The sequence below is a fragment of the Muscardinus avellanarius genome (genome assembly GCF_963383645.1).
Source record: "Muscardinus avellanarius genome assembly, chromosome: 9".
NCBI classification, from domain to species: domain Eukaryota; kingdom Metazoa; phylum Chordata; class Mammalia; order Rodentia; family Gliridae; genus Muscardinus; species Muscardinus avellanarius.
This window is the reverse complement of record NC_137795.1, coordinates 69,405,842-69,433,742: the sequence shown is the minus strand read 5'-3', so window position 1 is coordinate 69,433,742 and position 27,901 is coordinate 69,405,842. Positions and strand designations below refer to the sequence as shown.

At 38.7% G+C, this 27,901-nt stretch overlaps 1 protein-coding gene across 1 annotated transcript in view; it reads right to left on the bottom strand.

Annotated features, from left to right (window-relative positions):
• Positions 1-27,901, bottom strand: part of UMAD1 (UBAP1-MVB12-associated (UMA) domain containing 1) — a gene marked incomplete at both ends in the record, with an annotated part of 197,001 nt that overhangs the window by 46,043 nt on the left and 123,057 nt on the right. Inside the window, one exon of the mRNA XM_080700833.1 lies at positions 21,671-21,732. Coding sequence (XP_080556959.1) covers positions 21,671-21,732 — 62 coding nt within the window. The remainder of the gene's footprint in view (positions 1-21,670; positions 21,733-27,901) is intronic.

Below are 27,901 nucleotides of genomic sequence, written 5' to 3'. Positions count from 1 at the left end.
TAAAGAAAGCTTTCCTGGAAAGGGAGCAATTTCACATACAAACTCCAGGACACATGAATAAGCTCAAGATACGTTAAGGCACTCTGTATGGTGACACAGAACAAATTTCGGTGTTTATACAGACAGGCAGGACCAGATCATCAAGGGCATGTACATCAGACAAGTGACTAGATTTTATCTTACAGGTACTTGAAGGGCTTCTGATACAATCAATTAAAACCACCGTATGGTCATCTTTGTGGGTGTATGGACTAAAAGTTGAGACTGAGGATCAGAGCCATCACAGAAACTCTCTGCAATAGTCTCTGGGAAAAAGGCATGGACTACTAATGTTACAGTGGGAAGAGAAAAAATAGAGAAGTAAGGTAGGCAGAGGAGATAGAAACAAAGTGAGCTGGTGATCAACTGGGTTGAGAGGGTGAAGGAAGAGGAAGTCAAGGATAATTTCCTGGCTTTTGATTTGAGAAGGTATCTGTCTCCAAACCTAGTCATTATATACTGTTTTGATGTTAGATTGTGGCTCTCTGAGACTGGTCACGGGTACTGGTCACGGGGTGCTGCTGACTCTGGAGGAAGAAACCCCACCCCTGAGAGGTGGTGATGACACAGAAGCATTACCTGTGCCTCTCAGCCTTAACTCTACGGCCTTTAACAATCACTAGCAGCAATTTCTTACATAATGCTCAGTTTAATGCTTCATGCAAATCACTTAAGTCAACAAATTGTTATTATGAAGCTCACTAGTTGAAGACACTATTGAAAATAGAAGTACAGTGCAACAGTAGGCTTTTTACAAGTTTGTTTAGGTAGCGGAGGCAGGAAATCAGAATAGTGCAAAGCAACGATTTTGCAGTCAGTCGGGTGCAAACCTGATTTCATTAATGGTATTCTGGCTGTATTAATGTCACCAGTTTTGCAACTGTGGGATATTGATATTCTTGAGGCTTGCTTTCTGTCCCTATAAAATATATAGATAATACTGCCCACCCCTCTGTGAAAATTAATGAGATGATTTATATAAAGTTCTCACCCACACATGCTTAGCTTATTGGAGATTATTTTTAATTAAGTAAATATCCTCCTTTATTTCCCTACCTCCCTTTGCATACTTCCTGTCTCCAAATAGAATCTAACCATCACAAATGGCTGTTTCTTTCTACTTGGCCCTTGTTCGTTCCTGATGTCTACTGTTAGAAAAATGACATCAGAGACTGCTTGCAGTCTACCCAATATTTATCTCTTTTCTTGTCCTTAATAGTAGGACATCGATATTGCTATAAGTAGCAAAGTACTGAGATAGAAAAATATTTCCCGCCGGGCGTGGTGGCGCACGCTTGTAATCCCCACGCTTGGGAGGCGGAGACAGGAGGATCGCGCAAGTTCGAAGCCAGCTGCGCTGGAGTAAGAGACCCTGTTTCAAAAAAAAAAAAAAAAATAGGTCTGGGAGTGTAGCCTGGAGGTAGAAGGGCTTCCAGGAACCCCAGTACCACCAAAAAGAAAAAAAAAGAAAAAAGAAAAGAAAAACATTTCCCTTGGCTGGCTCCCTTGCGACTAGGGGGTTCATGTGATACAATGGGGCAACTGACACTTTGAGATGTGGGGGAAAGTTTCTAGACACAGGCACTGTTATTTTCCCTTTGCTGTCTTTTCTTTCTAGTTTCCTGGAAAGTGAAGATGATGCAATAGCATCTCTTATAGCTATGAGAAAAGCAGGCTCATAGGACCCTGGCCTTGACATTCCTGAGCTCCTGAACCACTTCAGCCACTATCCACCAGAACCAGCCTTCTCGTTGCATGGGAAAAATAAAGCCTGAAATAAAGTCTGATAAACAGAACCTGCCTTTCAAGTCTCTGTAACTCTCAGATGAGTTAATCCCTATCTGATTTAATTAAGGCATCAACCATAATATCCCTCCAACTTAAAGTGACACATTTACATAGTGTCTAGTATATACCAGACACTGTATAGATAGACATGTAAATAAATATTACATATGAACTCATTTAATATTTACAGTAACCTGTAAACAGTATCATTCCTATTTCACAGCAAATGAAAATGAAGATTTAAGAGGCTAAGTACCTTGTCAGAAGTATCATACTGACCTCATGAGGTGAGGGCAAGCTCCAAGTGTATATGATGATAAAGTTCATATTCTTGCAGGTATACACTGCATGTTATTGCAGGGGCTCTATTAGTATGCTTCCATGAAGAACCATTATTCCCAAGATAATTGCTGTCTAAATTAGTTACTCTTCCTACATCCGCTAGACCAATATCTAAATTCCAATGGTAAACCATCTAAAAAGCATATTTACATCATAAAAGAAAAAGTGTATGCAGAAGAACATGAAGTCGTTGATGTGGCAAGCAGAATCATGGGATGCCTGGGGTACACTTTGCCTCAGAGCAGCTAGACCAAGTTAATGTTCTAAAAGTAGGCTCCTTTCACCTGCATCCTCCAACCAAAAAGGACTTAAAAATCCCATCAAATCTGAGATCAGTGTGTGAGCCAACTTCTAGACTCCACCGAGGCACGGGAGATGAAGGTGTCACACACACTCTTACAAAGAAAACCTATGTATCACTTTATCTCATTTGGTTTTTTTAAATGAAAGATGGGAAAAAATATAATTGGGGATTATGTGCATTACTTATAACCTACTAAAAGAAAAAAGCATCCTATAAATGTAAACTTCTTTTACATAAGTATTTCATAAATGTATGTGTGTTAACCTTTACAAAATGAGTCTGAATCAGCTAAGGAGAATCACAATAAATTTAAAAATCATGTCTAGGAAAATAAAAAATGTAAACATCAGGTAAAAGAAAAATAAAATACACAAATACATATTCCTTTGGGTCCTAAATAATTATGAAAAGTCAGCTATAAATTGAGGTCTGAGCTTCCTAGCCAGAAGAAAATGAAAAAAAAAAAAATGCTTAGGTACAGAATTCACAATGATGGTGAGGAAAAGAGACTATTACCATACTTCAGGAGAAACAAAACATTTTCAGTTAGTACAAAAGCAACAAGACTTAAGTGGGACTTCACATAGGGGAAAGAATAGTATGTGGAGGACCGTACCTTCTTAATACCTCTATGATACATGTCAGAGTATATTCCACACAATAGTTTCTCACAGAGTTATTCAATCAAGACAAAAAACAGTTCAGGGAGGACAATCTGCATAAGACCAAGGCAGTACAGTGTAAGTCTCTGATGGGACAACTTGACCTAGTAATAAACCCCCAAATATCTTTTTTGTTTTTTGTTTTTTTTGTCTTTTGCAGTACTGGAGATGGAACCCAGGGACATTTTACTTCTGAGCTATACCCCCAACCCTATTTTTTATTCTTTATTTTGAAACAGGGGCTCGCTGAGTTGCAAAGGGCCTAAATAGTAGCTGAAGCTGTCCTTGAAACATGATCCTCCTGTCTCAGCTTCCCAAATGCTGGGATTACAAGGGACCACCACCACCACGTTGTCCAGTATTCCTCCAGCTATCTTGATGGACCAACAGACTGCATGCTCTTCCAACCATTCTAAAAAACAAAAACAAAAAACAAAAACAACAACAACAACAACAAAAAACCTCATCTAACTCATCTAAGTAGTAGGGTTATACAACCCTTTTCTGATTCTTTTCAGTTAAGAAGTTCTGAGAAAATGTTCATGGACTTGTTTTATGTAAGTGGTACCTCATTGCACTGTCTTTGTACCCATGTTTATATTAACCCCCAGCCTCCAAGTGGCATTAAAGAGCAGAGAAAATATGGATTGTTCTTACTTTAAAAATATGGCTTTTAGCTTTTATATTAGGAAGTTTTAGCACATAGATGCATCTTTCTATTACATAACTGGTGTTAAATGATGTATGTTCACACGCATAGTGATTTTGTAATTTTAAAGGTGATATGCAAAAGGTTTCATCCTAAGAATATGATATCCTCAAAGCAGACATTAAGTGGCCGTTGGATGGATGAAATTAATCTCAATTATTGAGCAGAGTAGGGATTGGTCATAGAGGCCCATTAAAAACAAACCCAAAACCTGCCACACAGTAAGGAACAGCACCTGTTAGGTCTGGAAAAAGTATAAAGCCTAGGTTAATATAGCTGAACTTTGTTAAAGTATACTTTTTCTGTGAATTTATGCTGGTATACTCTTGTATCACAGAGAAGGTATACTCTCGTATCCTTAGTAAGGTACCTATAATATGTGGATAATGTTAATTAGAGCAAGAACATACCTGCATGCTACCTTCGCCTTGCCTCCAAATACAGATGAAATTTATCCTTCAAGAAGGAATCTCTGGTTGTGTGAAGCCATCACAAATCTGGGTGCACTTTAATGTAAACTCTCTATACAGTCTCAAGAGTTACAACTGTAATATGAACCAAAGCAGGATAAAATAAAGACCATTTGCTACTAATTTTTAAAAAAGGGGGGATTAGAAAAAAAGATGGCTGTGGGAAATAGGGGAACAGTTGTTCTCGCAACATGGACCTCTCACCCTGCTGATTTTGTGGTTTTTAAACCTACAAAAAAGAAAACTAGAAGTAATAACAAAAAGGTGGTTACCCAAACATAAACAGAATATTCTATAAGGTTTTTAAAATAATAATTTCTAAATTGGAGACAGAAAACTATATTCAGTAGGCAAAAAGCTAGTATTTTCACATTTTGATTTCTTCTTCTAAACATATATATTTAACACATATCCTGGCTCTAATATAGCTTCATGCAATACAGTAACAAGTTTCCAGTTATTTGATTCCAATTACAATCAAATTTCAATCAATCAATCAACAGATGGAGTAAGTAAGGTTATATAATTTAAACAAAGATTGCTAAGTTAAATAAATATCACTCTGGTCATTTTAAACTATGTAGCCTCATCAGACAGAGCTACAAAAGCAGCAGGTTAGCGAGTTTCTGGCAGGGAATAATTGGTGCTGAGCAACAGACTGTGTACATGAGCAGAAACATTGCGTAAAACTCACATTACTGCCTTGCCCACGCCATATGTGCATTTTGGATGGAAACAGGGGCAGCTCTCATACACCTCAAATGGTTTGGCCTACTGGCTGGAGTGAATCAACATTATGTTTCAATGTGCTCATTAGCCCCAATGGAAGCCAGAAGAAAGCACCAGAATTATGACCTTTCAATTATAATTTTTCCCCAGCAAATCTGAAATTAGGAAACAGATGTAGTGGTAGCAAAAATGTACAAATCTGAGGTTATGGAAAAGACCTTTACAAACCTGATAAGCAGGTTTTAGGTTAATTCACCTCTTCAGTGTTTGGGGCAAATAATCTATGCTCTCTGATGTTCAAATATAAAACTTAAGACTCTATGGACTTAAGAATGAGTGTTTTTTAATTATTCTTTATCAGTGGTTGAACTTATCATTTCCCAAAACAGACTTTGTTAGTGAGAGCAAAGATCCTTGAAGTGATTTTTGTAGTCTTCCTATTTGTCAATAAGGACTATTTGGATTATTCTTTCCTAATAAACAAACAGCTTGATTAATCGATGCTTAAAATCTCCTTGTGGAGCAGTTCCTTATCTCTCCAGTCCCTGACCCAATAAAAGCAGAAGTGTAAAGAGTGACATTTGGAGACTGGTGGGATTGTTCCAGTTGCAAAGCACTTGCCAGCATGTGTGAGGTCCCCAGCACTATAAAAAAAAAAGTTCAGCATTTGGTGGCAAAACGTCAACTCACTTTCCAAAGAGATAAACAGCCTTGACTTCTGGGAGTGAGAAATCTCAGACATGCTATCAAACCCACCTACTTCATAGACTAAGAATTAAAGTTGCAAAAAAGCATAGGAACATGCCCTAAATTACATATTTAATGAGCAGAAGAGTCCAGCAAAAGAGTACTATTTACTCTATTATAGGGTCTAGAAAATCAGAAAAATGTTGGAGAAATATATTTTATAGGATCTTCTTCCAAATAGGTATTTTGATCTTGCATAAGATCAAAACACACACAGATCAAAACACATCACAGAATAAAATTTACTATTTAACTAAATGTGCTCCATTTTGAAAAAAAAAAGAGACTTGAAAGAGTTTTATATTAGAAGAAACAAAAAAAGGACCAAAGGTACTGACATTTAGGAGGACAGCAGTTGGCGGACAGCCTCAGCTACTTAGTGAATTTCCCTGATAAAATTATATTCTTACAAGGTAATTATTATAAAAGTAAAAATATCTTCAAACTGAGACTAAGCATCACAGATATAAAGGAGGAAGTGAAATTTTTCAGACAAATACATGTTAAAATCAGTAGCCCAAGCCGGGCGTGGTGGCGCACGCTTGTAATCCCGGCGCTTGAGAGGCAGAGACAGGAGGATCGGGCAGGTTCGAAGCCAGCCATGCGCACTGGCTTAGGAGACCCTGTTTCCAAATAAAAATATAAAAATAGGTCTGGGAGTGTAGCCTGGAGGTAGAAGGGCTTCCAGGAACCCCAGTACCACTACCAAAAAAAAAAAAAAAATTTAAAAAAATTAAAAAATCAGTAGCCCACAACCTTTTGGTGTTTGTGTGTATGTATGACTGTGTTGGAGGGGGTATGCTTTTAAAAGCAATATAAGAGCACTAACAATAGGGTAAAAATAATAAGAAAAGTTTGGGCTTTGGTATTTTTAATAAGGTATAAAGAATAACCTCCAAGTCACCTTGCTCTTCTCCCTGTTGGAAAGTCCCTGGTTGAGAGGGGGCAGATGTTTTGACAAAATGTGATCAGATGTGGTGCTCTGTGATCAACTAATTAAGAGATCTTAAACTTAAATGAGCCAGGCAGAAAAGTGCCAAAATTATCTCCTTAAATATCACCCTCCATAAATTGACTGTTTTATTATTTTATTATCATACAAAATAGTTCTTCTATTAAGCAAAAACTCTCTGACTCAATACATTGATTTCTTACCTCTAATACTGTTATAATTTAAAAGACTAGATACATTTATTAGAGACAAGTTGGAAAATCAGAACAGTGGAAAGAATTATTTAACATATATATCATCTCAAAATTGTAACTACTTTTAGTATATTTATGTATTATATCATCTCTTTAGTTTTTTACATATAAGTCATACTGCATAAATTTTGTATCATATTTTAACCTAAATTATAAAACAAATTATCCTATCTTTTATTGAAATTGTATCATCAATATAATTTATGAAAACTGAAAAATATTTCACTGAGTTAATATGGAATATTTGAGCATAAAACTTGTATCCACAAATTTTATGCTCAAAGGACAAGATTTCTTAGAATAGAATCCTAAAAGTAGATTACTGTCAAAGTATATTAATGTCTTTTTAGCTCATAATACTGATTGCCAAAATGCTTTCCAAAAACGGTTGTACCAATTTAAATTGCCTTCAGTATCAATATCAATTATATCTGTATCTGGACTATAAGTATCTTGTGACAGTAAACAGTTTCATGCTAATCTCTGTATCCCCAAACACTTTAAATTTATATCTTGTGTAATGCTAAAATTATTAAAACCCAAATTCTGAAATCCAGTGGATGAATGTTTACCATATTTGTAATTATTTTTGACACTTGCCCCCTTCAATCTCCACTTTCCTATACCATATTATCCCAGTTCTTTCCCACACAACAGACCAAGTTTTTAATGGGCTAATTTTATTCTCTTCTTTAAGGAGTGGTGACCAGTCTACAGCATATGGAATTCACAAAGCTCAAGAATATTTCATTGTTTTAATAAATATCTGGGATAACAGCAAGAAGGAAATTAGCCTCTATAAAGTCTAGAGGCTCCTATAGTTCTGTGAAAGGACATAAGGGAAGTATGAAAACACACCAAAAGAAAAACTGCATTTAATCCATATGCATATCTCAGAAAAGCTGACCAAAGGGTACAAAGTTTCAGTTACACAGGACAAAGCTTTACTGACTACTGCACTGAATTGGTACTATAAAAGGGTGGGTTTTGAATGATTTCAAAACAAAAAAATACTTATGCAAGTTGACAGATACATTAATCAGCATAATTCAAGCACTCCAACTTGGTAAAACATCAAAGTACCATACTGTACTCAATAAATACATATAAGTAGTATTTGTCAGGTAAAAATAAAATCTTTTAAACATTCAATTTTAAAAATCAATTTCTCTCAATTGCTGATCTATGAATTCTACATGTAGCTCAACTACTTACAAATATACCCTGCAGCTTTATATCTACCTAGTTCAAAAGAACACCAGCTTTTGTTTACAAGTGCAATAAAAAGAGACCATTGTGTAACCAAATTGAGAAGTGTGCTTGAAATGACCTGTATAAACTAAACAAAGAAAAGTCTCCCAAAACCTTACTATACTTTAGAATCCCAGGGATTCTAATATCATGCAGTTACCAATATTAGCAAAACAGTTTTTGTTATTACTACTACTACCTTAATTACAGGTTTTGCAACTGTTGTCTATTAAATTTCCTAGTACAAATTGGCCGTAAGATTGTTTTAGGTCCTCATTAAGAAATTTATATTAAATATGCAATAAGCTACTTTGGTTAACAGAAGTGGAGGGGATATTAGTGCCAAAGTTTATTACTATAAATAATTTTTGTGTCTTCTGTCAGTATAACCACAGGAGCATCTCAATACCACCAGCTGATAATAATCTTTATAAATCCTACTTTGCAGCTATGCCATCTGTTAGTTATTATTTTATATGTGGCTCCATATGCATATGTGAATTAGTTATCACTCAAGATAAATACACAAATGGAATTATGGTTTTGTGGGGAGTTTTTATTGGCCTGATTTTGTGTTTTATTATCTTTAGGCCAGCAAGTAAATAAAAATATTCCTCAATCCTGAAGAGCAAAAGTAAGTGAAAATTTTAAAAATTGTTTTTGTGTTATCAAAATAAGAAATTTAAATCCAATAAACACTTAAGCAAACTATTTGCTAAAGCTAGGTTAAAATTTATAGTCACTCAAGCTGGATGTGGTTATATTAAAAACTAAAACATATATTCAGGACTCCCAAACACACGTATAAAATAAACAAACCAAAAAAAAAAAATCAGTCACCTAGTTAACTGGTAGTTAATATGTATTTTTACAATACAAAACATTATATTTTTAGGACTGAAAAGTAGAAATTAGTGACATTGACTACTAGTGTACTTATGTTTATTCTCTTAAGAGATGAGTCATAATGGCAAAAACTCAAAACCAGGCCCCCTCTGAATCTGTGGGTTCATTCCCATGAGCTGCAATAGGCTCCTAGATTAGCAGAAGGCAGTAAGTAGCTGCAACATCATTACAACTCACTATCAGAATCTACCCAGAAGGGCAATAAGAAAAAAAGAAGGATGTGGATAATCCTCCAATTGGATAATGAGTTCAAATTATAATTTTCCTTTAAGTATCAGAATCTAATGACTTTAATTTTAATAAGCCCAAATATGGATTTATGAGAGTTCATACTATAAACACCAAAAATATGGTGAACTCTGCTACAAGTTACCAATGGCTCTTAAAACAGGGACTAATGCATAATTTGAGAATAGTTACATTTTGATGCCTGACTACATAGTTGTTCCTTTAAGTGACCCTATTTAAGGAGTTGATATCTTAGTCTCAGCCACAGAAAACAACAATGTAGGAATAATATTACCCAATTTGAGTCACTGTTGAAGGAAATCCCAAATTACTTTTGGAGGGGAAGTAAAAAGGAGAAAATCCTTCAAGAAATACTGAGAAATTATGATCTCCTGGAATAAATACTATAATTATTGCCAAATTCACAAGATCCCACTAATTACTTAATGTAAATAAATATGCTACTTTTCATTGATATTCTTCACAGTCCAGCTCTACAAAAATCAACCTGATTCACAGATCTCTTTTTCCAAATTCTCTCTCACCTAGGTGTTAAAATTTCTATTATGTAGAGAAATATACTCAGATAAGGAATGCAATTTTTTATTTTTATGTGGGTCATATTGAAAATGGCATATATTCAGACAGTGCTTGGTGACCCCCCCCTGCTTCCCCTTTCCCCCTCCCAACAATGAGTGTCCAGGTTGATCATGCAACATTCATACTTTTACACATATTCGAATGTAGCTCCTCCATTAATCAACCTCAGCTTTCTTCCTCTCCTACTCTTCCATTCTAGCTTTGCTGAGGTTTCCCTCCATTATCTGAAGTCCCTCTGATATCCCCAATACTCCCTAGATTGGGCATATTAGAGAAAACATATGTCCTTTCTCTCTCTGTGTTTGGCTGATCTCACTTAACATAATGTTCTCCAGGTCTTTCCATTTTCTTGCAAAAGACATGATTTTGTTCTTCTTTATAGCCGAATAGAATTCCATTGTGTGTATTTCCCATAATTTTGTAATCCATTCCTCTGTTGATGAAGACCTAGATTGGTTCCATTATTTGGCTATTACGAATTGTGCTGCTATGAACATGGATATACATATGTTACTGCAGTTCTCTGATTTCAACCCCTTTGGAAAGGTACCCAGGAGAGGCTGGATTATATTGTGGATCCATCCCAGTTTTCTAAGGAATCTCCACACTGATGTCCATAGTGGCTGAACTAGTTTGCATTCCCACCAACAGTATAAAAGAGTTCCTCTTTCCCCACATCCTCACCAGCATTTGTTGCTATTTGACTTCTTTATGCTTGCCACTCTGATTGGGATTAGATGGAATCTCAGTGTAGTTTTGATTTGCATCTCCCTGATGGCTAATGATATTGAACATTTTTTCAAGTATCTATTGGCCATTTGTATCTTTTTTTGTGTGTGAAGTGTCTATTCAATTCATCTGCCCATTTCTTGGTTGGGTTATTTGTTTTGCTAGTGTAGAGTCTTTTGAGCTCTGTATATTCTGGATATTAGCCCTCTATCAATAGAGTGGTGGCTGGTAAAGATCTTATCTCATTCTGTAGGCTTTCTCTTTAGGTTGTTGATGGTATTCATTAATGAGCAGAAACCTTTAGTTTGATGCCATCCCACTTGTTAATTCTTGCTTTAATTTCCTGCATTTTGGAGGTCTTGTTGAGAAAGTTACTGCCTGTGCCTATATGTTGGAATGTTGAGCCTATGACCTCTTCTAATAACGTCAGAGCTGAATTCTACAAAACCTTCAGTAAAAAACTAATACCAATACTTCACAACTTGTTCCAGGAAATCAAAAGAGATGGAATTCTCCCAAATTCCTTCTACAAAGCCAGTATCACATGAATACCAAAACCAAATAAAGATACCTCAAGAAAAGAAAATTAGAGACCAATATCCTTGATGAACATAGATGCAAAAATTCTAAAGAAAATATTAGCTATACACATTCAAAACCATACCAAGAGATAAACATGACCAAGTTGGTTTCATCCCAGAAAAGCAAGGCTGGTTCAACATATGCCAATCAATACATGTTATTCACCACATAAATAGAACTGAGAACAAAAACCACATGATTATATCAATAGATGCTGAAAAAACATTCAACAAAATCCAACACCCATTTATGTTAAAAACACTGCAGAAAATTGAATAGAAGGAACATATTTCAACACCATTAAGGCTATATACAATAAGCCCAAAGCCAACATCATATTGAATGGAGAAAAACTGCAAGAATTCCCTTTAAAATCAGGAACAAGACAAGGATGCCCATTATCACCTCTCCTTTTCAATATAGTCCTTGAGACTCTTACCACAGCAATAAGACAAGAGAAGGATATCAAATAAATTCAAATAGAAGAGAGGAATTAAAACTATCCTTGTTTGCAGATAACATGATCCTTTATCTAGAAGAGGCAAAGAACTCAGCTAAAAGACTACTGAAGCTGATTAACCAATTCAGCAAAGTTGTAGGATATAAAATAAATCTAAAGAAATCACTTGCTTTTCTATATGCCAACAATGAATCCATAATGAAAAGAAATAAAACGATTCCATTCACTATAACCTCAAAACCAATAAAATACTAGGATTAAACATAGACAAAGATGGAAAAGACCTCTACAGTGAAACCTATAATACATTAAAGAAAGAAATTGATGACGACCTTGGAAGATGGAAAGATCTCCCTTGCTCCTGGATAGGCAGAATAAATATCATAAAAATGGCCATTATACCAAAAGTTATCTACATATTCAATGCAATTCCTATCAAAATACCAATGGCATTCTTCATAGACCTATAAAAATAAGTCATGAATTTTATATGGAAAAAAAAAAAAAGACCCAGAATAGCCAAAGCAATCCTCACCAATAAAAACCATGCAGGTTCTTATTGCCTCCTGGCATCACAATCCCTGACTTCAAATTATACTACAGAGCAGTAGTAGTAAAAACAGCATGGTATTGGCACAACAATAGGCATACAGAACAATGTAACAGAATAGAAGATACAGAAACAAACTCACACACCTATAGTCAATGAATCTTTGACAAAGGAGCCAAACTTATAGCTGGAGAAAAGACAGCCTTTTCAACAAATGGTTCTGGGAGAAAGATAGAACTAAATCCTTACCTCTCACTGTGCACAGGAATCAACTCGAGATGGATCGGAGATTTAGAAATTAGACCAGAAGAATGCAATTTTTAAATTTACTTGGGCTAGCCGGGCGTGGTGGCGCACGCTTGTAATCCCCGCGCTTTGGAGGCAGAGACAGGAGGATCGCGCAGGTTCGAAGCCCGCCGCGCACGCTGGCTTAGGAGACCCTGTTTCCAAAATGAAAATGTAAAAAATAGGTCTGGAAGTGTAGCCTGGAGGTACAAGGGCTTCCAGGAACCCCAGTACCACCAAATAAATAAATAAATAAATAAATAAATTTACTTGGGTTATAAAGTGTAAGGAAAAATATCAGAGTACTTAACAAAATATTTTATATGCCATTAAAAATATATTATAGAATAAGCTAAACTATTTTCATTTTATTATTTAGTACTTTATTATCTTTCATTGAGATTAACACGTATAAAGCATTTTCATCATATAATTTGCTTCTGTATTTCTAAAATGTCCTTTATTCCCCAGGAACCTACTTTAACACATAAAAATTAATTATATAAGTAATTAGAAAAAATTATTCATAGCTTAATGCTCATCTAAGTAGTTTTGTTTATTTCCCTAATGTTACTTCTTCCATCATTGAAATCTCTTGGCTATCATGGTAGTTATTAGTTTAAAGAACTTATATTATTCTGCTTTATATCCTAGTAAAACTGAATTTTCTAATTTTCCATTAATTGAAAATTCCTGGATCTATAAGTCATACACCCTGAGTCTAATATCTTTTTATATCGTCCCCACTCCCATTTTTAACATGGTTCCTGGCAAGCAATTTATATGTTTATCTGAATTCACCAAAAAGCTTATTTTGCTATGCTAAAGCCAACTTTTCTAAAGGGTACTGAGAAAGATGAGTTATATTTTGGCAGCTACAAATGTTATTTTTAAGCTTTATGGAACCCCTACTAATTTAACTATGTTCTCACTATAAATGATATTTCTACTTTTCTTGTATAGTCCTAAAGCATTAAAATAATGAGACTCTTCCTGCTAGTACAATAATTATAATTCCTGAATCAGACGATACACATCTTAAAAACGTTACAGTTGGAACTATTATGGTTTTGGGGGGAACTCTGTTAGGCTCCCGGAGATTATTCCCGTAACTGTTGAGTCCTTGTCCAGACTAAGGATAGATATGTAGTAGTCTGGAGTCTTGCTGAAGACTTAAATGATTTTTTGTTAAAAAGATAGAAGCCTGGTGTGGTGGCGCACGCTTGTAATCCCCGTGCTTGGGAGGCTGAGACAGGAGGATCCCAAAGGTTTGAAGTCAGCCCCAGCTACTTAGTGAGGCGCTCAGCAACTTAGTGAGACCCTGTTTCCAAATAAAATATAAAAAAAATAGGTCTGGGAGTATAGAAAGCCTCTGGTTTCCACTCCTAGTACCAAAAAAAAAAAAAAAAAAAAAAGATAGAAATACAGAAGATAGTTATAGCCCCATGTTATCCCGATATATATTTTAATAACCAAAAACTCCTTTTTCGAATCTTTCTTTAGGCCATTTCCCAATTCTGGTACAAAAACTAACTGAAATCATTGAATTCTTCGTCACTAATGCAGTAAGAATTCCTGGATAGCACAGGGGTAGGGGGTGGCCAGAACGAAGTCACCGGAATATAAAATATAAGACAGCCTTTTATATATAGTCCTCCATCTTGCTCTACTAAGTAATCCTAAGACCTAGATGCAATTCTGCCCCTTAACTTCCTGCCTAACCTAGGTTTCATCGTTCAAACCACAATGATTCACATGGTCAAGGGCCATGTGATATATGCTCTCCTTTCACAAAGGTCAATCCCCTCCTCTCATACTCTTGGGGAAGCCTTAACTCCTTGCTAGATATCATTTTATTATGCAAACCTGTTTTTAGAATGTGAAAGTCCTAGGTCCCAGTCCTCTATCCACTTGCTAATTACTTTTAGCAACGGTACTTTGCATTATAATAGCTACCTGACTCCTGGCAATACCAAGCCCTACCAGCCCTTCCCTTTTACAGGTCTGTACTCCATTTTCTATAAACCGATATATATTTTAATAACCAAAAACTTCTTTTTCAAATCTTCCTTTAGGCCATTTCCTAATACTGGTACAAAAACTAACTGAAATCATTGAATTCTTCCTCACTAATGCAGTAAGAATGCCAAAAATATTTTCTTAATGGATAGCTCCAAACAAGTATAAGAAAAACATTATTTTTTACAATAAGAATAGATTTAACTGTGTGTTTATAGTGTAAAGTGGAAAAGAGAACTTAGTGAAGAGATTTACTCCTAAAAGGATCACTCAGTTACTCATATGATCATTCAGAAATCATTGATGGGGCATTTATGCTCTACCACATGTGTCTAACAGTATGAAAGTTGCTGAGGCCATAAAGGTAATGAAGGTGTAGTTCCCACCTTCCAGGAACTTGCATTAAAGTGAAATAATAAAAGAAAAAAAAAGTTGATTACTAGGGTTTAGGTTTTATTCTGTAGGTTTCAAGGCATTTGGGAGGTATAAATGCAACAAAACCTACTGATCTTTTTATTTTATTTTTTTGTGGAACTGGGGATGGATCCCAGGGGACTTCTACCTCTGGACTACACTCTATTTTGTTTGGAAATAGGGTCTAAGTTGTTCAGAGGCTCACTAAGGAGCTGAGGCTGGCTTTGAATCTGCAGGATCCTCCTATCTCAGCCTCCCAAGTACTGTGCTGTTCTTTTTTAGAAAGAGATTTGGGAAAGAAACTGCTCATCTAATAATAGTCTAATGAACAGATTAACACTTAGATGGGGTAGGAGAAACCCTATTTAAAAGGCATTCAGTAGACAGAATCAAGAGGACTTTACTAGATTTGATGAGAGGACAGAAGGAGTCAAAATGACGCTTCTGCCTTCAATTTGCGGATGGAGGATGACATTAAATAAAACCTAAATCATGAGCTAGTAAGTACTTATGGAGCACTTTCTATGTGCCAGATACTAATCTGGACATATGAAGTCTGTTTTCATTCGACTCAGGGAGGTAGATAGCAAACAAATGAATAAGATAGTGATAAACAGAATGAAGACAGTAAACAAGGTTGTGTGAGGGCAAGTGGGGGAGGGGCACTTAGCAGAAGTAGTCCTGAGAAGTGACATTTGAATGATAAAGGGCCAAGTGTGGCTAGGGCTAAAAAGAGGGGCTAGCAAATACAAGGGCTGGAGGAAGAAGAGCTTAGCATGAAGGGACAGGAAGGTGGCTGGTATGTGGAGTGGGATGAGAAATTAAAACTGGGGAAAGCACAGAGCTCCTCTTGCCCACTGCAAGAAAATTAAGTGTGTTCTCCTGACAGATTGTAAGCCAAGCAGTGGTGAAATCTGACATTTCTTTCTGCTACACAGAGAATGGGTATCTGGGGAGGAGAAGGGATGGAGGCAGAGTCCTGGTAAAAGTAGTGGCTTGGACTATTCTAACAGTGCCCATGCTGAGAAAAAGTGAGATAAGAGGACAAGGCTTGCTGATGACTGGATATGGAGTGTGAGAGGGAGAAGCCAGGAGTGCTTCAGGGGTTTCAGTTTGAAACTACTATACAGACGGTGGTGATTAAACAGAGATGACGGAAGCTTGGACAGAGAGGACCTTCAGGGCGGTAGGGCCAAGAACCAACAGTTCTTCTGAAGTTAAGTAAGGGCTGAACTGCTCAGAAACTGACAAAATGTATGCAGTTGGATGTACAGTCTAGAACTCAGGGAAGAGGTCTAGGTAGAGTTAAATTTTCGGAGTCATGAGACACTACACAGAATTTAAAGACATGAGACTGGATAAAATCATTTCAACTGCATAAAGGTATGGGGTGGGGTAGAAAGTGTATAGAATATTTTCATGTTTGTGTTTTTATTTGTTATTTATTTATTTATGGAACTGAGAATTGAACGCAGAGGCATTCGACCTCTGAACTACTCTCCCAGTCCTATGTGTTTGTTTGTTTGTTTGTTTGTTTGTTTGTGGCACTGGGGATGGAACACAGGAACATTCTACCTCTGAGCTACACCCCGAGGCCTATTTTTACATTCTTTATTCTGAAACAGGGTTTCACTGATTTGCAAAGGTGATCCTCCTGTCTCAGCCTCCCAAATGCCTGGATTACAAGTGTGCGCCACCACGCCCAGCTTTATTTTTAATTTTGAACCAGGGTCTCACTAAGTTGCAGAGGTCCTTGGTAGGTTGCTATCTATTGAACCTATGATCCTCCTGTTTTAACCTCCCACCACTATACCCAGCTTTTTTTTTTTATGGTACTAGGGATGGAACCCAGGAGCATCCTACCTCTGAGCTATACCCCCAGCTCTATTTTATTCTATATTTTGAAACAGAGTCGCATTAAGTTGCAGAGGGCCTCACAAGTTGCTGAGGCTACCTGTGAATCTGCGATCCTCTTGTCTCAGCCTCCCAAGTAATGGGATTACAAGCTTGTGCTATCACAGCCAGCTCAGCTTGTATTTTTAAAGGAGAGGAGGCTTAAAGTCAAAATAAATGCCTATCAGGCTTTTCTGTGACGAAACATATACAATATCTAAAAGTATTTTTATTATGCTCTTATACTGTGACTTAACCCTATGGTCTCTTTTGCAGCATCCCTGTTTCTCAAGGTGATGTAAGAGGTAAAGCTTTTAGGATGTGAGGGTAGAAGCCTCCTGAATGTGATGAGTTTCCAAATAAAGAACTAAAGGGACCAGAATTCCATGTGAGGATCCAATTAAAAGGCACCATTTATAAGTCAAAAGCTGGCCCTAAGCAGACACCAAATCTGTCTGCACCTTGAACTTGGGCTTTCTAGCCTACTGAACACTGACAAATAAGTTTCTCTTGTTTATAAACTCCTTTCCTTCCTGTTTTATTTATTCATTTATTTATTTTGTTTGTTTGGTGCTGGGAACTGAACCCATGGGCATACCTCTGAGGGTTACCTCTGATATAGCTCATCCCAGCCCTATTCTTGCTACATTGTCGGGAGCCTTGCTAAATTGTCAAGGCTGGCTTTGAAACTGTGATGCTCCTGTCTCAGCCTCCCGTGTACTGGGATTACAGGTGTGCCACTTCACCTGACTAATATTTTCTTATACCTGACTAAATGGAGTAAGACACTGCAATTAAACTCAAGTACATCACTGATGATTTCTGAGCCATCTGAGAGGTATTTTTCACATCATAAATACATCAACTTTTATTTCCCATCAAAGATGCTACTCATGACCATACATTTAAATACGTGAAAAAGATCAAGTTCTTTCAACGTATAAACTGGACATTTTTCTTTGGCCTTGGATCTCTTGCTTTTATCACTACATGCTCACATCTTTGCACGGTGACTTTAGTATAGTCAGTACTTAATAAAACATTTGTTGGATTCTGGGCGGGGGTCGCACGTGGGGCATGCCAGATGGGGCCCGGGTCGCGGGATTCTGGGCCCCAGGCCAAATTGCAAGTACCACACCAGACCCCTGGAGAAACCGGGCCCAGTAAGATGCTGGGTTCTGGGCGGGGGTCGCGCGCGGCGCACACCAGCCGGGCCCGGGTCGCGGGACCCTGGGCCCCGGGCTGAACTGCGAGTAGCACACCAGACCCCTGGAGAAACCGGGCCCAGAACAGAAAAAGATAAAGAAAAATATCAGAGAGGAGGTAAGAAAGCCATTATGGATGCCAGGACACTGGAGATGCAGACAAAACTTATCTAAATGCACTGGAACTTATGGAAAAATTCACAGTGAAAGAGGACTGCTATTTCTCTATATTGTTAAGAATCTCAGACATCACCTGTAAGGAGAGAGTTTAGCGGAGACCAAGGAGAAATGCAGTGTTGAAAGAGTTCTCCGTGATGGTGGTGGAGACTTGTATTCAGGAGAAGCAGAAACCGGATCCTACCAACTTTATTTTTTTGGAGAAATTACACCAAATGTCGAATGCTATCATCACGCATGCTTAGGAACACTGGACAACATTCAGAGTGGAAAAAGAGCCTGGGAAGGATTTGAAACGGTGGAGGCAGTGGCAATGCCAGTGGCCAATACTCAGGGGAGGCAGAGATCTGATACATTACACCTGGAACCTTTGAAATAATAACCACAGAGACAGTGATGGGAACCTGCTGAGGGGTTAGGCGGGCGCCAGGGCCAGTGGCCGACATCGGAGCTTGCTGTGAGGCAAGGCCACTACTGAGGCCTCCATGGCCGGGATTGGAACCTGCCGAGGGGTTAGACCGATGCTGGGGCCAGCGAGGCTGGCATTGGAGCCTGCCACGAGGCAAGGCTTGAGCTGGGCCTCCGAGGTCGGGTCCGGAATCAGCTGAGGGGTTAGGCCGGTGCTGGGGCCAGCGAGGCCGGCATCGGAGCCTGCCATTAGGCAAGGCTGGTACTGGGGCCTCCTAGGCCAGGATAATAGCCTGCCGAGGGGTTAGGCCGGTGCTGGGGTCAGCGAGGCTCGCATCGGAGCCTGCCATGAGGCAAGGCCGGTACTGGGGCCTCTGAGGCCAGGATAAGAGCCTGCTGAGGGTTAGGCCAGTGCTGGGGCCAGCGAGGCTGGCATCAGAGCCTGCCGTGAGGCAAGGCCGGTGCTGGGGCCTCCGAGGCCGGGATAAGAGCCTGCTGAGGGATTAGGCCGGTACTGGGGCCTCCGAGGCCGGCATCGCAGCCTGCCGTGAGGCATGGCCAGTACTGGAGCCTCCTAGGCCGGGATCGGAGCCTGCCTTGAGGCATGGCCAGTGCTGGGGCCTCTGAGGCCAGGATAAGAGCCTGCCGAGGGGTTAGGCCGGTGCTGGGGCCAGCGAAGCTGGCTTCGGAGCCTGCCGAAAGGCAAGGCCGTTGCTGGGGCCTCCGAGGCCGGGATCGGAGCCTGACTTGAGGCAAGGCCGGTACTGGGGCCTCCGAGGCCAGGATAAGAGCCTGCCGAAGGGTTAGGCTGGTGCTGGGGCCTCTGAGGCCGGGATTGGAGCCTGCCATGAGGCAAGGCCGGTGCTGGAGCCTCTGAGGGCGTGATTGCAGCCTGCCTTGAGGCAAGGCCGGTACTGGGGCCTCCGAGGCCAGGATAAGAGCCTGCTGAGGAGTTAGGCCAGTGCTGGGGCCAGCGAGGCCGGCATCGGAGCCTGCCGTGAGGCAAGGCCGGTACTGGGACCTCCGAGGCTGGGATAAGAGCCTGCCGAGGGGTTAGGCCGGTGCTGGGGCCAGCGAGGCCGGCATTGGATCCTGCCGTGAAGCAAGGCCGGTACTGGGGCCTCCGAGGCTAGGATAACAACCTGGCGAAGGGCTAGACCGGTGCTGGGGCCAGCGCGGCTGGCATCGGAGCCTGCCGTGAGGCGAGGCCAGCATCGGAGCCTGCCGTGAGACATGGCCAGTGCTGGGGCCTCCTAGGCTGGGAATGGAACCTGCCGAGGGGTTAGGCCGGTGCTGGGGCCAACGAGGCCGGCATTGGAGCCTGCCGTGAGGCTAGGCCGGTGCTGGGGCCTCTGAGGCTGGGATTGGAATCCTGCCAAGGGGTTAGGCCGGTGCAGGGGCCAATGGCCAGCATCGGAGCCTGGCGTGAGGCAAGTTCACTCCTACGGCCTCCAAGGCCGGGACCAAAGCCAGCTTAGGGGTTAGACTGGTGCAGGGGCCAGCAAGACCAGAACTGGGGCCTCCAATGAGGCAAGGCCGCTGCTTGAGCCAGCGAGGTCTGGATCAGTCCACTGAGTAGCCAGGCCACTACTGGGACCATCAAGAGTGGGATCGGTACTTGCAACGCAGCATGCACAGAGAAATATCGCAGAAAATATAAATCAGACGCTTCTCTTAATCAGCAATAACTAGGAGGAAAAGGGCAACAGGAAGAGGTTGAGCTATAGAAAGGGCCCTATAGTGAAGCAACTAATGTGACCAATCAGAGGGTATGTAATACTGGAGGACGGAGCCTCTTTAAAACGCAGGAGGTACATAAACAAATGTATCAAAGTAAATCACCAAAGAAGTGTGGGATGGAGGGAGGGGGAGGGATTGGGATGGGGGCTGGAGGAGGGCTAATTGGATGATGTGTGCTTGTATATCCTCTCAAGTCTTGTACTCCAATGTGATTGATATATGACTACAATGCACCAATTTAAAAAATAAATTAAAAAAAAAACATTTGTTGTATTCATGAATAAAAGAATGAATCCAGTTTTATGGGAAAGATGATTCTCTTCTTCCTCTTTATTAATTTATTTCTTATGCCTTTAAGATTTTTCTTGATTATAAAACATTTGCTCATGGTGAAAAATGTCAATATAAAAATAAAAACCCATTCTTAAGATAAATATTACTTTCTTATAATTACCCTTGTAACTCAGGGTTGTATTGATTTATTCACTTGACAGATCTTTTTGACTATTTACTCTGTGCTAGGTGTTAGGGATACTGTTGGCAAACCAAACAGGCCAGGTCTCTGATCTCACTCTAGATGTATACAGCAGTACCCTCTCATGCAACAAGTAGAATATAAGCAGAGGTGTGTCACCATGCAGAACACTTCAAAATTCATAGATATCCCTTCCACCCTTATACTCAACATTCCCCAAGTATTAAAGATGATTATTTCAAAGGTTAAATAACAGTATATTTCTACATAGTTTGAAAAAGTATCCAAGCTACACTTTCAAGTACCCTGAAAGAGCAAATAGTTTTCTCATGTGAAATGAATTAATACCCTAGTCTTTCTAGAAAATACTGTCAAGGAGTGTTGGAAACATTAAGGCAATACAACTCTGAATGTGTTATTTTCAACCCTTTCTCTATAGGTTCATATATTGTCTATTCAAATGTGTTAAAAAAATCGCTTAAATACTTCAGATGTGTTAAATTAAGGGTTCTTAATCTCTTTTTTGTTTAACAGAAGGTTTCCATTTCTAGCACTATGAAAATATTGGCACTTGGGAACATACTCCCTCCCCTATAACTGATGTCTACTGACTCTCAGTAGATAACCTATTTCTTGGTAGCCACGCACATATTTGTATATCAAGAACTGAAGTTACTATTTAGCCTCAGAGAAATATGCAATTGTGGTGGTTCAGTTTCTCTCCAAAAGGACTCTTACTGTGTTTTACTTACCTCCAAAGGTTGACTGACTTCTACTTCTGAAGTTTTACCCCTAGGAGCATTTGTTGTATCTCCTATGGAGGAAAAAAGACAGAAAGTAAGAAACTTTACTATTTGGGCCAAATTGACTTCTATTTGTTTAAAGTATTTTTCTTCTCATGTTTCACATCATGGAAGCAACCACTATTTTTTTTTCCTTATAAAGTAAATGAGTTAATTTTTTTTTTCTTTTGGTGGTACTGGGGTTCCTGGAAGCCCTTCTACCTCCGGGCTACACTCCCAGACCTATTTTTACATTTTCATTTTGGAAACAGGGTCTCCTAAGCCAGAGCGCGTGGCTGGCTTCGAACCTGCGTGATCCTCCTGTCTCTGCCTCCCAAGCGCGGGGATTACAAGCGTGCGCCACCACGCCCGGCCTTAAATGAGTTAATTTTTAAGAATAGCTTATGGATATAAATTATCCATAAGCATATAAACATACAACCTACAACAGAGGTAGTCTGCTTTATATAGGTTTACTCTTTTTTTTTTTTTTTTTTTTGGGTGGTACTGGGGTTCCTGGAAGCCCTTATACCTCCGGGCTACACTCCCAGACCTATTTTTACATTTTTATTTGGAAACAGGGTCTCCTAAGCCAGCGCGCGCGGCTGGCTTCGAACCTGCACGATCCTCCTGTCTCTCCCTCCCAAGTGCGGGGATTACAAGCGTGCGCCACCACGCCTGGCTTCTATATAGGTTTACTCTAAAAAAAATCAAACAAATCCACATTTGTACGTCAATTCATATTTCAAATAAATTTAAAGGAATGACTTAAAGAAAATTATTTTAAAATATAAATTCTTTATGATAGAAATGACTTTCCTCTAAATTAGTCTTTCATAAGGTTTACTCTTTATAAGTGTTTGTGTCTTTGTGGATTTTCCTTGGAGAAGGTATGTATGATTCTATGAAATAATTAACTAAATGCCAGACAATCATTACGGCAGAAAGAACAATGAATAAATGCTTAAATTAGCCTTCAGCTAATATTTTGATTACTAAGGCTGGTTTCTGGGTGGGTTGTATTACTATATAAACTTGGTGACTAGGCTAGCTTGAAGGACACAAGAAAAAACAAATATAGTTGGGAAAGTATAAACATAATTAACTTATTAGTGGCCTAACTTAATTTATTAATTATTACTAATGGCTGGTGATTAATAAGATAGGTAGATAATCCTGTAGCCTACTTTTTAGAAGCATAATCAGAGAGTAATTTAGCAATTTTTAAATTGTTCTTCCCATAAAATTAGGACATCTTAGGAATGTCCACACCAGAAAAGATTACCAAATTCATAAAAATGGCTTGGTTGACATTAAGGGTTAGAAATTTATTAATATAAAAAAGGTTACCAGTCTTAACTGAAGATAAAGCATGATAATTTTTGCTGAGCTAAACTTTTCCATATGAATCACAAAAGTTTATCGATGGCTATAATCAAGGAAGATCCTTGTGAACATTTTAAAGGATTAAATAAACCCTATTAAATTTAAAGTCATGAAGCAAGAACTAAATTTACTTAAGATAATTTAACTCCCCAAAATGTTTACAATCCAAACAGGCCAATTCATATTCTGGTCTATCAGCTTTGTTCTCAGTTTGCAACATTATTATTGTTGGGCAACGGCCTAGCACATAATGGGCGTTAAATAAATATTAGTTGAATAAATTAATGAGTTTTTCTTTATAGTTTCTCATCTACAAGTACATAGCAAAAGACTTAATGATAATTAATAAAAATATATCTAAACATACAGTAATGTCTTTTTTCTAAAACTTACATGTGAAAATTAGACAAATTTAATAGATATCATTTTCATATCGTTAGTAGGTTCCAAGGCTATGGCAGGATTTATTAAATTATAGAAAGAGTTATTATTTTTAAAAAAACCATATTGAAGGAAAGCTACTAGAAAGTTTTGAGATATTTTCATATATAATAAGGTTTATTGTTGTTAAGTGGAAATTTTAATCAATCTACTCTTGTGACGTAGGGTGTCAAATAACTGTTTAGATTGATTTTTTTAAGTGAGATTATTTACACTGACCACTTACTGGCACATCAAGAAGAACTTGATTTGAAAAATCTCCCTTCTCTCTGAAAGTTAGGGATATTATCATTAATAATCAACCCTCAATTTATAGGCGGAGAAATAATATTATAGGTAGAAAAAACAAAGTTAGCTTAGTTATAGTCATAAGACCACAGTCACATAAGCAGCCAAGGTAATATAAATTCTCTATACCATGAAGTCAAGGCTGTGTTTCATAATGCACATGTCAAAAACAGTAAGAGCCAGGCGTGGTGGTGCACTCTTGTAATCCCAGCTTTCGGGAGGCTGAGACTGGAGGATTGTGGTTCATGGGCAGTCCCAGCTACTTAGTGAGGCCCTCCGCAACTTAGTGAGACCCTGTTTCAAAATAAAAAATAAAAAATAGGGCAAGGGGTGTAGCTCAGAGGTCGAAATGCCCCTGGGTTCCATCCTCAGACCCGCAAAAAATAAAAATAAAAAAAAAATAAAATAAGAAAACATGTATAACTCACAATGAAGAGCAATTTATGCTTAAAAAGTTATTTTTAAATGATTATTACTCTACCCATAGCGACACAAATTTGTGTAGCTAAATATTTGGCTAAAAGCATCCAGCACAAAACTATGTTTCCTTTGCCATTTTCTGATTTCAAGGTATGTATCCACACAAAATGTTTTTAATTTCTCCCTACTACTTGCACACCAGAGAAGGTTATCAGCCAGTGTTCTTGACATCACACAACACATCTGCCTGGAAACAATTCAAAATCACTCTTTACCAAAATACTGGGTCTAGTGATGACTCTAGTGATGACTCAGATAGGACAATAACTGATTACAAGGAAAACTTCCATCTGAAAGATAATTTCTCTATTAACAGAGGCACAAAATAAAGCTAAACAAACAAGAAGAACAGGTCACAGTGAAATATAATTTTTAAAAATTTTCCCATTGAATTATTTTATTATGGTAAATTCTCTTTCCAATATATTCTGTGATCTACATAGAAGTTATATTCTTGAAAAATAAACAAAAATGGATATGATATATGTGAAATAAAGTACTTTGGTTTTCAAATATCAAATTTCACTTATATGCTGGATGGGTTTAAAAATTTCATTTCAAGTCAGTCATTAAAAATAACAAAAACCACTGACATTTTCACAGAATTGTCTTTTTCATAAAGCTTTCTGAAAATATTATGTTTGGTTACTGTTGGGCAGGCACAGTGAGACACCCCCAGCCACTCCCCAGGGTTGACAGGTTGATGAACACTGAGGGGCAAGGGGCACTCAGTGACCTGCCCAAGGCCTCCCAGGACTAAAGCAGTCACACCGTAGGCAGAACTCATCTCTTAACTCCCAGGTCTCTGGTCTGGAGAAGGTTCCGGTTAGTAAGAGATGAGGTCAGAGGAACCCAGTCTGTGTTAGCAAAGTGTAGCAGGCTGTCAAGAGCAAGGGAGCTGTGAAGGCAGGATCCTATGCAGGTTGGATCCCTGATCCCACTCTACTTCAATCCTTTTTTCTCTCTAAACCCTACAGATTGTTTTCTTCCCTTTCCAGTTTGTGATGCTAAATACTTGGGAAGATAGCAATTCTCTGTCCTTCCTTCTGGTCTTTCAAAGCAAACACACAATCTCCTTTGATATTTTCTCAGAAGTTCGTTAGGCTATAAACAATTTTATAAGAGTCAAAAATTCCTCTTATACCATAACCATCTTTGTAAGAAAAGTAGCTTTTATTTAGAACGAGTGAATGATAAAAGCTACTCATACATACTAATAAAGCTCTTTCAGAACTTAAAGGACTGAAGTGAAATTCGTCTCTAGAATAGCAGTTGGCCAATTTTTCCCCCTAAAAGGGCAGATAATAAACATTTTAGGCTTTGCAGGCCATATGGTCTCTGTCACAACTCTACCATTCCACCATGGTAGCCAAGAGCAGCCACAGATAATATGTACACTAATGAGTGTGGCTGTGCTCCAATACAATTTTATTTACAAAAACAGGTGGCAAGTGATAGTTCTCCAATCCCTGTTTCGGAGGAATATATGTACATCATCTTTTCTAGGATAAAATTTGAACAATGTTTGAGCTGTGCAAGGAGATAAGAAAGAAGCAGTTCATTAGCGCTTTGTTAGGATCCCATTCTACTGGGTGAAGATGGGAGGAGGGAGAAGAGAAATGTGGTGGAGAATGAGCACTGGGCATGAGAGAAGGGGAAAGGAGAGAAATTCCCAAGGATGGAGGGGAACTTGAAAGCCTCCTTGAGTCACCCAGAGGAGGCTTGACCAAGGGGGTCTGATGGTGGGGGGGTGGTTTCCACTCCATGAACATTTGCTCCAGGCCCTTCTCCACACTCCTGTTTATGGGATGGTGAGTTTAAGAAGACCTGTTATGCATGGTTCTGCCCCCTTCTTCCCTTTCTCTTGTGAATGGAAGACCACAGACAGCATGATGATCTGATGTTCAACAGGGACCTCTCCCCACTTGGGGAAGCCTGCCACAGCAAGACATATCCTCTTACTGAAGGGAACTCAATCTAAATCTGGATTCAGGTTGTGAAACCCATTTGGTCTATCATAAAAGGCATATTCTTCGATACCAGCTGTCCAGGCAAAACAGATGAGAATTTGGTCTCCACCACTTCCTTTCTCCCCCTCAAGTAGCCACATGTCAACAGGAAGGAGGGCTGCTATTACTAGCATACACTTAGGCCCAGCAGTACCAGAAACAGGCAGGTGGACTGGCTGGAGCCTGCCTGCATACAAAAAGCTAGGATTATGGAAATATGCTATCTTCTTTTCTTTATTTAAAGACGACTTATCTGGAACTCCTTAAACTGCTTATGCAATCTATAAAGCACTGGTTCAAAGGTTCACATAGAGAAAAACACTTATTTGGTCAAAAATATGAGGAAAACCTGCAGAGCATGAATTCTCATTCAGTTGATTTTTAATGCCTATTAGCTTCTAAAAATTCTGTAGTAAAAAATCATTTTTTCATAATATATTTGATTATAGAACATTTTATTCTACTGGCATCTATTAAATATCCATCAACATTCTATGGGAAATGCTGATATAACATTTTAGAAATTAAAATTGATTATAAAATGTATTTTATTGAACTCTTCAGGAAACCCTCATTATTATCAAATTTATTTGCTTTTAATCACAATGTTAGCCCACAGAACATCCCTTTCTGTGATTTTTCCCCCCATGACTCCCTATAAATTCATTCAATTGTACTTGGGGTGGACCAGTTGTAGGTGGCTACATTCTACTACATGATTCTGATTGTAGAGTAGTTAATCATCTTTAGAGGGGAAAAGGATAGCTAGACACCTTGAAGACACAGGAAAAAGCCCCAGCACTTAAAAATATCTCCCCCCACCAAATCTACCAATTAGAGATTCATTTGAGTTAATGAGCTCCTCTTTTAAAATGCAAATACCCTCTGGGAGTGTTTGCCTATTAGTCTTTGGCCAAGTAAAGTAGCGGAGAGAACAGTGGACCAGCCACACCATTAACTCCTTTTCAATCTTCCACACTCATTATACAAGGCTGCCTGGCACTGTAGAAAGAAAATGGCTTTGAAATCTGTCAGAACGCAACCCAAATCCTTCAACAAATCGATGACCTTGTACAAGTTGCTTAATTTCTCAAACTCAATTTCCTCATCTGAAAAATGGGAATGTTGTATAAAAGACTGCTATACATATTAAATGAAACAAATAAAACCATGTTAAATATTAACTGCAGAGAAGGGGGAAAACTGGGGCAAGATAAGAGTTTGTGCTAAGTGATGGTATCAACTGCTGTTCTGTGTTTATCATGCAGTTATCACCTATCTTCAGTACAGGACAACCTATGGAGTGAATCTTTGTGTTCCGTCAGAGTCCACATGCTGAAATCTAACCCCCAGTGTGATAGCATTAGGAGGAAGGGCTTATGGGAAATTATTAGGTCATAAGGTTGAGTCCTCTTATATGGGCTTAGTGCCCTTATAAGAGGCTAGTGACCACAGTTCTCCCCTTCCACTGTTAGGACATAGCTAAGAATATTTAAGAACCAGAGAGCAGAATGCAGGCTCTCACCAGACTCCAAATCTGCCAGTATTTGATCTTGGACTTTTCGGCCTCCAGAACTATGAGAAATAAATTTCTGTT